General features: G+C 33.3%; 1 protein-coding gene across 1 annotated transcript in view; it reads left to right on the top strand.

Moving 5' to 3' along the window:
• LOC114336670 (amyloid protein-binding protein 2) overlaps positions 1-10,640 on the top strand; it is a 30,898-nt gene extending 20,258 nt beyond the window's left edge. Inside the window, exons 5-7 of the mRNA XM_050658008.1 lie at positions 1,731-2,066; positions 6,933-7,281; positions 8,052-10,640. Coding sequence (XP_050513965.1) covers positions 1,731-2,066; positions 6,933-7,281; positions 8,052-8,381 — 1,015 coding nt within the window. The 3' untranslated portion in view covers positions 8,382-10,640. The remainder of the gene's footprint in view (positions 1-1,730; positions 2,067-6,932; positions 7,282-8,051) is intronic.
• Positions 10,641-12,934: the final 2,294 nt, after the last annotated feature.

Raw genomic sequence — 12,934 nt, 5'->3', positions numbered from 1 at the left:
GTGGTACCCCTGCCTTTATCAATGTGATTTCTGATGTTGTCTGTCCGTACCTTACAGTAAAATATCTTTCTTTTAGGTAGGATTCCATAATAATGTACAGTGTGTGGGGGAGTGATTTTTTAAATTTAAACGGTAGTCCATCATGCCAAACCTTGTCAAAGGCTTGACTCACATCTAAGAAAGCAGTCGTGCAGTAACTTTTTTGCTCAAATGCTTCATTTATTTCGTCCACTACTTTGTGTATCTGCTCAATTGTGCTATGATTCTTTCTGAATCCGAATTGCTGTTCAGGAATAAGGTGGTTTTCTTCTATTGTGGGAGTCAGTCGGGTTATGAGTAGCTTTTCTAGGAGTTTACCAAGGACTGACAGCAAGCTGATTGGTCTGTATGAAGTTACTTCATTTATTGGTTTTCCAGGTTTCGGAATAAGTATAAGCTCGGCAACTTTCCACTGAGGAGGGAAGTGTCCTAATCGTAGCACTGCGTTGAATATTGTTGTTACTAGCACGATCCCTTTTCTTGGGAGTTCTTTAATAAGACGGCCTTTGATCAGATCAAACCCTGGAGCCTTATCTGGATTTAAGTTTCTTCTGATTGTCTCATGCACCTCAAATGACTGTAGCTTATCTATGTGTTCTTGCTTCAATGTCCATCTTTCAAGTTCATATTGCAGTATCAAAAACACGTAGCATCTCAAAGCTCTTACTCTCAGTTCTAATCTAAAGTCTTTGTTGCAGAGAATTGATTTCATTTTCACAAACCCATTTCTTGCTATTTCTATCCTGTCCCTTATTTCTGTTGTTTGATCATTATTGTCTGAAATCCAGGTTGCTATGGTTTGTTTTTTAACCAAGAGGAGTGATTCAAATTTACCGCGCTGTATTGCTTGTTTGTATTTGGTCCAACCGCAGGCAAGTTTACTCCACTGTTATAAAATTTTGTCACTAATGACATTTATCAAATTTTGACAGTAGTGACATTTCATAAGTTAATTAAGTTATATCAGCGATTTTTGTGTTTTCTGTGTTACAGTAAAACCTCCGTTAACCGAAATAATTGGGGGGGGGGCATTTCGGATAACAAGAATTTCGGTTAAAAATACAACTTTTTTTGTATTCTTCTTGTATCAAATTTCATAGTATTGGAGAGATATAGCTGCAAAACATAGTTGCCAAAGGAAAATACAACAGAAAATAGAAGAGTTCTTAAAAAACACTCTAAACATGCTCATTCTCCTTAATTTTATTGCTTTTTTTAAATTTACTTTTTATTGACGAAATTATTGAAACTGTCAGCCATTTCGGTTAAACGATGTTTCGGTTAAAAGGGTTTCGGTTAACGGAGGTTTTACTGTATTCCTTTAATTTTTAGATTGTTAGTCTGCTTTTATATAAAAAGCAGTTGTTTTTGGAACTCTTTAGCGACGTATTAATTTAATATAATATTTATGGATTACCGTTGAGGGCCGACTAGATCAACCAAAAAAGAAGATGTATTTGGTTATTATTCTAGTGACTTTCTTGGGTGTGAATCTGTCTTTTTAGTTTACTCCTCCTGGTTAAAAAATAAACTATAGGTATTTGTATTTATCAACCCTTTCTATCGGCACATTTCCCAAATGTATGTTTGCATTTTGGTTTTGACCAAATACGATATTTGTGATATTTATGATACTTCATAAACAATATACTGCAAATGAGAAAATTGTCTCTAATGAATATATTTTGTAGAATTATTATAGAAGTTTTGCGCCAAGCGTCGAAATCATGCGTGGTGAAAAGAAAATTCGCCCCGGCCGGGCTACTCATCTCACAAGCTGTCAACATGGCATCTGAATTATACAAAGTCGACAGTCACCCCCACATCTCGGATACTCTACTCGATTATGGATTTTACCTCCTGAATTTTGACTCAATCCAAGAGAGCGTCAAAGTTTACGAAAAGGCGTTGTTGATACGAAAACAAGTGTTCCAGAAAAACAATATTCGAGTTGCTTTGGGACACGAAGATCTGGCCTACGCTCTCTACGTTAATGAATACAGTTCTGGGAGATTTTATGATGCTAGGTGAGTATTAGATTAGATTATGTGAGGTCGGTAAGGTCATGCAGCTTTACCGCACTTCGACCTATAGAGATCTTTTGTGCATACTTTAATCTAGTTAAACCCTAGGAAGCCAATACTTCAAGTTTTTAATCTAATATACCATTTTATATCCTACCAGATTAAAAGCAGTGGAAAACCTTCTCTGGTTACACCATCCGAGGCCTCTAAAAATGCAAGCCATACGGATTCTGAGACCATAGGAAGATGAGGGAATTTTACAATTTATAATTCACATCCCACATGCTCAGGCGGTAAATTTCCAGCGAGAATAGTTCCCTTCCCTAATAACACCAAACATTCCATGTATGTTCCTAGAATGTACACACAGGATATTGAAAACATTCCTGGAATGTCCTCAAAAGCACAAGAATGTCCCAGGAAAGTCCTCTGTCAGCATTTTAAACATTCCTTGAATGTCTTGTTGGAACATTCCATGAATGTCTACAAATGTTCTTTGGACATTCACAGTATATTTTTTATACATTCCCTGAATATAGTCTCTAATGTGACATAATATAGTCGGTTCGCTAAACTCAGACGCAACTGGCTAGATATTTTAGTCGATATTTTTTTTGTTTTTTGCCAATTTTGCAAAAATTGGCAAAATTACTAAATATTTAGTGATTATTAACTATTTAAAAATTATTTTTTGCCAATTTTGCTAAAATTGGCAAAATTACCGACTAAAATATCTAGAAAGTTGCGTCTGAGTTTAGCGAACAGACTATACCTCCGATTTGTTTTTTCATGAGTTTTGTAAGAGAGACTAAAAACTTTTTTTACAGTGACCCCCTATTTTCATATGATATTTTTTGACATGTTTTGTAGTAAATTCAACTATCTATTTACTACAAAACATGTCAAAATTTACATGTGAAAACAGGAGATGACCCTAAAAATGATTTTTTGTCTCCTACAAAATTCATGAAAAAGCAGATATTCGGTATTGTCACATCACCGACGATATACCGGAAGTATATGTGGCCATACCAAATGATACATCCTTGATAAATATAAACATTTTTATTGCACAAAATCTTGTCATATATTTTTTTCCATAATCATTACTACGATGACGATTCATTGTATTGAATTGTACATTACAATTACAATCTGGTCATAACTGACCAATGAGCAATTTTAATTTAACCTAAATTACTACTGTTCCTTAAAATGAAGAGCTTACCCCATAGCGTCTCTTATCTAATCTAACAAGATCGTGCACTATTCTAACATATACAGGCACACAAGCACTATGCTCTGCTTTTCACTATCACCTATCGCTCAAACTAGTTCAAAAGGCTCCTCTTCAATCTTCTAGTTTGCCCAGTAGTATCGAGGAGCTGGATTTCCTCAATATTCTTGTAGGTACTTATGAACTTGTTACTCGTGACTTCCAACTTTAAAAACAAATCCAGCTGTAAAATATTTATGTGCCTGAAAGCTTGTGTGTGCTTTCGTCTGCTGCTTAGAGTAGTAACTGTGAAACTCCACCAGATATGTATAAATATCTATAATAGTAATTTGGTGGAATGCACTTCTCTGAGCCACTCTCTCAAGCTACTTCTTAAGATAATTCTTAATAGAATTAAGCAGAAATGTGAAGAGACAATGGGAAACAAACAATTCGGTTTCAGAGAAGGATTGGGAACAAGGGAAGCTTTGTTCTCAATGTTAACATTACTTCAACGATCATGGGAAGTACAGAAACCAATTTACGTCTGCTTTATAGATCTTGAGAAGGCGTTTGATAGAGTTCAACATGATAGGTTGTTTGAATATCTAGAAATAATTGGAATAGATGATAAAGATCTGAGACTTTTACAACATCTATATTGGAATCAAGAAGCTTCTATTCTGGTAGACGGCAAAGAAACAGACAAAATTTGCATTCAAAGAGGTGTCAGACAGGGTTGTGTGTTATCCCCAACTTTGTTTAACGTATACTCAGAAATAATTTTTAATGAAGCCTTGGAAGGACAATGTGGAGTTCGAATCGGGGGAGAAACTATTAACAACATCAGATATGCAGACGACACCGCGATCATGGCTGAAAATATCGAAGATCTTCAATTCCTTATTGATCGAGTCACTAGAGAATGCTCCAATAACGGACTTAACATAAATGCAACAAAGACAAAGTTACTTGTGGTTAGTAAACAAGACGTCGGCCCTATGCAACTAATTGTCAGTGATGAATCAATAACAAAAGTTAACCATTTTAAATACCTAGGATGTTGGATAAACGAGACACTAAATCCGGATGAAGAAATTAAAACTCGTATAGAAATTGCAAGAGGAGCATTTATGAAACTTAGATCTATTCTGAGCAACTCTCAGCTGAATTTACAACTAAGAATCAAGTTCCTAAAATGTTATGTGTATCCTGTATTACTATATGGATGTGAAACCTGGATCATGAAGGTTAACATGATGAACAAATTAGAAGCCTTTGAGATGTGGTCGTATCGTAGAATGCTCAGAATATCTTGGGTTCAACGCATTTCAAACAGAGAAGTCTTAAACAGAGTAGGTCAAGGCGAAGGTGACTTAATGAAGATGATGAAAAAGAGAAAACTTGAATATCTGGGGCATATAATGAGAGGTAGCAGATACAGGATGCTGCAGTTAATACTCAATGGAAAGATCGACGGAAAAAGAGGAATTGGTCGAAAGAAATATTCATAGCTCCGAAACCTTCGTCAATGGACTGGCTTATCAGCAGATCAACTGTTACATGCCGCACAAGATCGAGAACGATATCGGCAAATTGTTATGGAAGCTACCCACGCCTAAAAATTTGGGCACGGTACTTAAAGAAGAAGAAGGAATGCACTTTACTGTAAAATCTAATTCTGACTGAATTGTATATGGATCTAAATCCCCAATTATTTTCAGCTTCAATAAATATCTAAAACAATAAAAGAAATAATGTTATTGCTTGCAAAATTCATCAATATTGATAAATATCAGGAAAAAATGAACAGTAAATAAAAATTGTTTCCCTTACCTTTCTCCAACATCTGGAGCTTCCAATAATAATTTCCTTAAATAATCAATTTGCATTGTGGTAAAGTTTATAAAGTTCACAAAATACAGCAAACAAAATCCAAATGAATCCAAAATAGACAAAATACGACGATAAACAATGAAAAATAGATATTACAAACATAACCTCTGTAATTTTTTGTATGCCAAATTGATTGCCTAATACATAGATACACGCACGGTAAATTTGAAAATGAACGCAAATTGAATAGTAAATAGCCTCTCTTAAAATATAGGACATTGCTAGTATGTTCACAGAATATCTTGTGGTAACATTCCACCAATAATTTAATCAGATGTTCACCGAATGTTCCTTGAATGTCCAGGACATTCAAACATTAATAGAACTTTGATAGTACATTCCTGGAATGTTTTGTGTTGTTAGGGTTAGTACTCCAAATAGAGTAAATATATAAATTAAAAATGAATAAGCATTTTCCATTTCGTTGCAACCCGAAACTGCAGTCGCATTGTATTTCTAGTTCAATCAGAGAGTATAGCAAGTAACTCTACCGGTTTCGGGGCTTCTTAGGCCCTCATCAGTAGACCCATATCCTCTTCTCTCTGAATGAACTACGATAACACAGCGAGAGCAGTCGCGGATTGCAACGAAATCATTGACCTGATTTAGTCTTTTTTATTTATGTATTATTAATACGTTCTCGAAGTTTTATTGGCTTAGAATGATTAGTTTAAAAAAAATGGAGTTAAAAGCGAATAACGAGTTTTTGTAGTTTGGTAAAAAATGCCCGTTTGTTCAGAATAGAAAGATGAGCATCAGAGATACAAAAAAATATTTAAACATGAAATTGTAGCTTATTTAATTCCCAAGAACTTGGCTTGCAAAAATTTTTTCTACGGCAAAAATTGAGTGAGCTATTGACAATTAAAACTTATAATAACATGCAAAAACCACCTTTACCAACCCGTTCAAAGTCACCTCTTTTTGTGACTGGGGATTTTAAAAGGATTTAATATTAATAGTCTTATAGATCTTATAAAAACCTACAACATGATTTTTTAACAAACTTTCCAAGATAAAAAATTTAAAAAAATTCGGTTAAAAATCAATATATTTTTTTGAAAAAAAAAAATAGAAATCCAATTAGAAGCATAATATTGTATGTTAGCGGTGTTTTTAGTCATTGGCCTTATTCATTCTTCTTTATTTATGTATTATTAATAGATTCTAGAAGTTTGGCTGGCTTAGAATGATTAGTTTTAAAAAAACCGGAGTTTAAAGCGAATAACGAATTTTTGTAACTTGGTAAAAAATGCCATTCTCTTCAGAATATAAAGGTTAGCATCAGAGATACGAAAAATTATTAAATATGAAATTGTAGGTTATATAATTCCCAAGAACTCGGTTTAAAAAAAAATTTTTCTACGGCAAAAATTGAGTGAATCGTAAATGAGTATACCATCGAAAAACATTAGTTTTTTAGATATAAAATTAACACTTTCGATAGCTACATAATAAATCGAAAACTATTAATTTTATCAAAAAAATGTATAGAACGTTTTTTGCTTAGAATGAATGTTTTTATCAACTTTTGCGGTCAAAATATAATAAAAAATTTCCACCCCCGAGATGGGGTGCCAATCACCCCCATGGTAAAAGCGCCTTTCGGCATCATATAGATTTTGATCCTTCGACTATACACTACTTATACTCAATTTTGAAGCAAATCGATCCATTCTGTAAAAATTACGAGGTGAAAAGCTTCGGTTCCTGGACTATTTATAGTGTTTCGCAAGTTTATAATTATCTTTTTGTAGGGAAAACGTGGAACGATCCATCAGGATTATGGAAAGAATCTTACCTACAGACCATTTACTTCTGGCTTCCGTCAAACGAGTCAAAGCTCTCATCCTCGAAGAAATAGCGTTAGACGAAAGAAACAACATTCAACTACAAACTCAGTATTTTACAGAAGCACACATTTTGCATAAAACTGCCCTCACATTATCGTTCAAGGCCTTCGGAGAGAAGAATGTTCAGACTGCCAAACACTATGGGAATTTGGGCAGGTTATTTCAAAGTATGAAGTTGTATGACGAAGCGGAGAAGATGCATTTAAGGGCGATAGCGATTAAGGAGGAACTATTAGGTGTAGATGATTATGAGGTAAGTGATTATAAAAAAATAAAAACCTTATCTTGTAAAAGGTATATTTAAAATTCCTAAAAAGGGCTATATCACAACAAAACGTTTTCGGAATCAATATTCCATCATCAGTGTTATCACAGGTTTACATGCTTTAAGCCACCAAAATATACGGGTAAATACCCTTGAGTTGTTTTTAAACAGTTGAGGTTACATTATATTGTCCGATTTTAAAGGATGTTTAAAATATTTCCAGATTAACCCCTGGCATCACATGACATCAACCATATTGGTTGGAAATTTGTAGGTAGGACCTTACATGGCAGAGTTTAGGTGACAACTGAAACAGAATGGCTGTCTGAAGGGTGTCAGCACTAGATTGTCAGTGAACATTGACAGACTGTAATAATATGTCAATGTTCACTGACAATCTAGTGCTGACACCCTTCAGACAGCCATTCTGGTTCAGTTGTCACCTAAACTCTGCCATGTAAGTAAATAACTTACTAGAGTAGCGAGTCACTACTCAGGTCGGCCTGCCTCGCTCACCTCACTTGGCTGGTAGTGGAGCCCAGAGCTATCGTTTCAAGACTGGAGTACTAGAGAATCTCGGTTGGCTGGCCTCCTTAAATATCCCTCTGCCTGTGCTGTTTCGGATAAGTGGAAATGAGCGGGACATCTGCGCGATTTGTGAAACTCGCACGGTTCTAGTATTGGTGCGTGTTCGCGGCGTATCATTACAATGGTACACAGAACATTTTTTTATTAATAAAATATTTTTTTGTTTTTAGGTGGGTCTTAGCGTTGGCCATCTCGCCTCACTTTACAACTATCACATGAAGCGACACAAAGACGCGGAGCAGCTGTATCTACGTTCCATAGATATAAATCTCAAAGTTTTCGGGGAGGCCTACAGCGGCCTGGAGTACGATTACAGGGGGTTGATAAACATTTACACCAAATTACTGGACACGACTAACATGATTCAATACATGTATAAAATGAGGGAGTGGAAGACGTTGAGGGAACAAATCCTTCCTGTCCAAATCGATTCTGAGTTAAAACCAATTAACGAAGTAATCGACAGCTTCATTTCTATGACTGAAAATGCTAGTCTCTAAAAAAACACCCTTTTAAAGGTTTGTCTGTGTTAATGAAGGTGCACTTCAAGGGATATAAAAAGTGTTTAAGCATAAGTGGTCCAATTACTCACGGTCTTTGCTCCAAATTTTAAAGAACCGCTTGGATTGACATGAAGTTTGGCAAACACATAGCTAACGTGTCAAAGAAAAAAATGATAGTGTGCCGATGTGTGCTTTTGCCATTGGGGGTGAGTTTCACCCCTTTTCGTTGGTGAAAACATATACGTTCAAAATAATAATACGTCCGGAAGTGGATAAACTGACTAATTCTAAGCAACTTTTTTCTATAGCGTTTTCACTAATTAAATACTTTTCGAGTTACTTGCGAGTGAATATGTTCATTTTCCAACAAAAAAAACCTCGTTGATAGACGGTTTTTCGCAAATAATGGTGTCGCAAATGGTATGTGTATGAGGTCTTTACACCCATTAGAAGCAGAGTTGTAGCTAATGAAAAATAGGTCCATATTCGTCAAATTGCAAATCGAATATTTCAATGTGAAATAACCAAAAAATTAAGCAATTTTTGTTTTTAAAAAAAGTTTTTAGCGTCAAAAGTAAGCAAGTTACGCTCAAAATAAAGTTGGTCCCTTTTTTTGTTAAAAAAAAAATCAGGAAAATCTACTTCTAATTAGCATCTTAAATGAAATTAATCGTTACCCTTTCACAAGTTGCTTTACTTATGTATATTAGTAATACCAAAAATCTCAAAGAGTAAAAAAAATGTAGGTTTAGCTTTTCTGAATAATAATATACGTTTATTCAAATCAATAGTTATTACAATAATTTACAATTTCAGTTTACTTACAATAAAATAAACGTAAAAAGTCTTAAAAGTATAAACATGCTTGTTGACTTAATCTGTCTAATATTGACACGTTTATGTTTATTGTTTTTTTTTACAAATCATTATTTTATTTTTACAGTTTCTAATCTAATTTCTATGTTTTTTTTTATCTAGTATAATTTAAATTTATTAAATTGTTACACAACTCCCTTTTTTCTTTTACCCAAGCAGTAACTAATTTTTTATACAAATAAAATTTTTTGATATTTTTAAAATTAATGGGCAATTGATTGTATATTCTTGGAGCAAAATATGTAATTGACCGTTGCGTGATTGTTTTTAAAGTGTGCAGACATTCGAAATTCAATTTTCTTCTTGTTTCATAATTTGACACTTTTACTTTATGAGGAATTTTATCTTTATGAATATCTTGGATGTTTTGTTTTTCTGCAAGACAAAAATTGGTTAGATATGACTGTTCAAAGTTTGCATACACTCGTGATTAGTGACTCGTTCAAGCCCTTTCAACTACAGACCTTTCAAAAATAAGCACTTTGAACCTATGAAACTTACAGATTTGATAATATAAACACTAGATACACAAGTATAGCAACTTGTGAAGCGGTAACAATTAATTTCATTTGGGATGTTAATTAGGGACGTTGAAATATTAGATTAGGAATTTGACGAATATGAGCCTATTTTTCATGGCCTACAACTCTGCTTCTACTGGGATTAGAGACCTCATACATACACCATTTTTTCACTTTCTTATAAGCTATATTTTTGTTACGAATGTTTTTTCGATAAAATACTTACTTTTAGAGTTATTTGCGAAAAACCGTCTAAAAACGTGGGTTTTTTGTTGAAAAATGAACATATTCACTCGAAAATACCTCAAAAATTTTCATCTTATGAAAAAACGCTAAAGAGCAAAAGTTCCTTAAAATTGGTCAGTTTATCCATATCTGGGCTTATTTTGAACGTATATTTTTTCACCCCCGAGAAGGGGTAAAAGTCACCCCCAAGGCAAAAGAACACATCGGCACGATATCACTTTTTACTTTGACATGTTAGCTATGTGTATGCCAAATTTCATGTCAATCCGAGCGGTTTTTTAAAATTTGGAGGTTTTGAAATATTTTACCGTGAGTGAATGGACTAAAGGTATTTTCCTTGTAAAACCGCGTTTTCCTTTTCTGTTTTTTTTTATTTTTGTACTCGTTTTTCTTCCTCATCACTCAACGTAATAAACCCTGGTTGTCTTCCAAAGATGATTGATGGTGATAAGAAATAAAAAGATGTAGGTATCTATAAGAAACGAGCTTTTTTATCCCTTGAACTACCAAAAAATTCTCATCTATCTCTAGTCTTCTGTTTTATTCGAAGGTGCTTGCTTCGCGGCGTTTTGTTATTTTGGATTTTTAACGATTAAAAAACTTTTATACGATGGTGTTAATTTGGTTTTATTGTTAAACGTGACATTTTTCTTTAAAGTAATCAGATAAAATTTATTCAAGATCAGCAAAATCGTTTCATAGGATTTTTTCAGTTGTTTCGGGCTTTTGTCATATGTCGTATAATCCATGTATAATAAATATTAATGTACGACATATGACAGAAGCCCGAAACAAATCAGAAGCGTTGAAAAGTCCTATTGTCCATTTTATTTGATAGCAGTCACTATGTCATTTTGCTTCTTCGTTTAGGTTGGCTTCATTAAAAAGTGTTATTGCCATCTGTCATCTCGAGATAAAAACGTTTATTGTATATTTACTTTCATCTATTAGTAAATGTTTTTTTATTTTTAAATAGAAATATACTCATTTAGAAAGAATACAAGCACTAATTTTTTCACAGGCTATTGCGCATGATAATTTTTGACATTAATTGCTAATGCATAAGTCTCCACAGAATTTAAAACTGGCAATAGCAGTTTTATTACTTACTACGTAGCACAATAATTTACTCTCACAGTTGCCAAAAAATCAATCTTTAATAAATACACGATATTGCTACAACTTAAGTTACATTTTGAAAAACATTGAAAAAAAGGAAATTGACAAAAACTTCAAAACGTTTAATAACTTATTCAAAGTATTTTATTCGTTAAAATTACATGAAAGTTTGTGATATTAATGAAAATTACATATGGCAACCCTGGACGTATTTTACTTATGGCAACCCTGACAGGTACCAACAGTACACACTGTCATTTTTCTTCATAAATTTAACTTGAATGGCCGAAACATATTTTCAATGCTAGTTAAAGTAAATTATTGTTTTTGATTGACAAATGTATTCTATAAAGTTTATATTATTGAAAATATGATCTACAATAGTCAAAATAACTCTAAAATTGTTCTTAAGGTACTTATAAACAGTTGGCTTTACTGTGATAACATATAAATGTCATTGATGACGTTCAATAAACTTTAAAGGATTCTGTGACTGTAACCTGTTTTTAAACTAGGAGGAGTAAACTCAAAAGACAGATTCACCCCAATAATGTCACTAGAAAAATCACCAGATTCATCTACTTTTTCATGTCGGCATTCGACGGTAATGCATAAATATTATATTATACTAATACGTCGCTAAAGAGTTCTAAAAACAACTTTTTTTTATATAAAACAAAGACTTAAAAAAGAATGTGTGTGTACTTTGTACGCACGTAAGAAGTTATACTTCTATTATATGATTTCAACGAAATAAATATACTTTAAACAGTTTATTTTTATTTTATTTAAATATTAAACTAATATTAATACTTACCACTTTCCAAAAATTTTTATTAAAACAATATCAAAAATTAAAAAAAAAGAATAGGAATCGTCCGGATTTGAACCAGGTACCTCTGGATCTGTAGTCGAATGATCTACCAATGACCGAAAATCGCTCTAATTACATGATTTCTCGGACATAATTACAAATCACGGTAACAAATAGACGAAGTGAAGTATAAATATAAAAATGTTTTAATAATACTTATTATCTTACTCTTGAGGAAGACAAATCCAAAGACACAAAAATTATAATAAATATATTTACTAAAAACACTAATATATTCTTTGCTCACCTTTTTTGCACGGATACATACATCACTTGAAAGATTTAGCAACTAACTCCATACTGTCTGTGTGCGCATGCGCGTGGCATAAAAATTCACTCCCAATCGCGCCTAAAGAAGTATAACTTCAAATATAAAAAGTAAAGAAATAACTCGGAAAAAATCGCCGATATAACTTAATTAACCTATGAATTTTAAATGCCACTAGTGTCAAAGTTTCATAAATGTCTATAGTGTTAAAATTTCATAATTTAGTGGAGTATACTTGCCTGCGGTTGGAACAATTACAAACAAGCATTAGGGCGCGGTAAATTTGAATTACTCCTCCTAGTTTGAAAACGAGGTATAGTGTGACTAGAATATTTGATTTCTGATTACTCGAAAGATAAATGCGGACACATCATTCTCAAGAGGCATTAAACTGTATGTATCTACAAACTTGATTCTTGTATTTCGCTAATTTCTATAAGAATTTTTTTTTCGTGTTGAGTCTTTTTAGTAAATAATTGAAGGGGTGAGTGGATGAAGGGAGTAAGTGACATTTTTTAAGAAAATGAGTTATCCGCATGGATGAAGGTGGTAAGTGCTAAATTAAATTTTCCACTTATCCCCAGCCTTCTATGATTTAAAATAACTGAGATAGCCAGCGTATGAAGGAGGTAATTGACCATAGTAC

This window comes from Diabrotica virgifera, chromosome 8, assembly GCF_917563875.1.
Source record: "Diabrotica virgifera virgifera chromosome 8, PGI_DIABVI_V3a".
Lineage (NCBI taxonomy): Eukaryota > Metazoa > Arthropoda > Insecta > Coleoptera > Chrysomelidae > Diabrotica > Diabrotica virgifera.
This window is presented reverse-complemented; position numbering and strand designations above follow the sequence as displayed.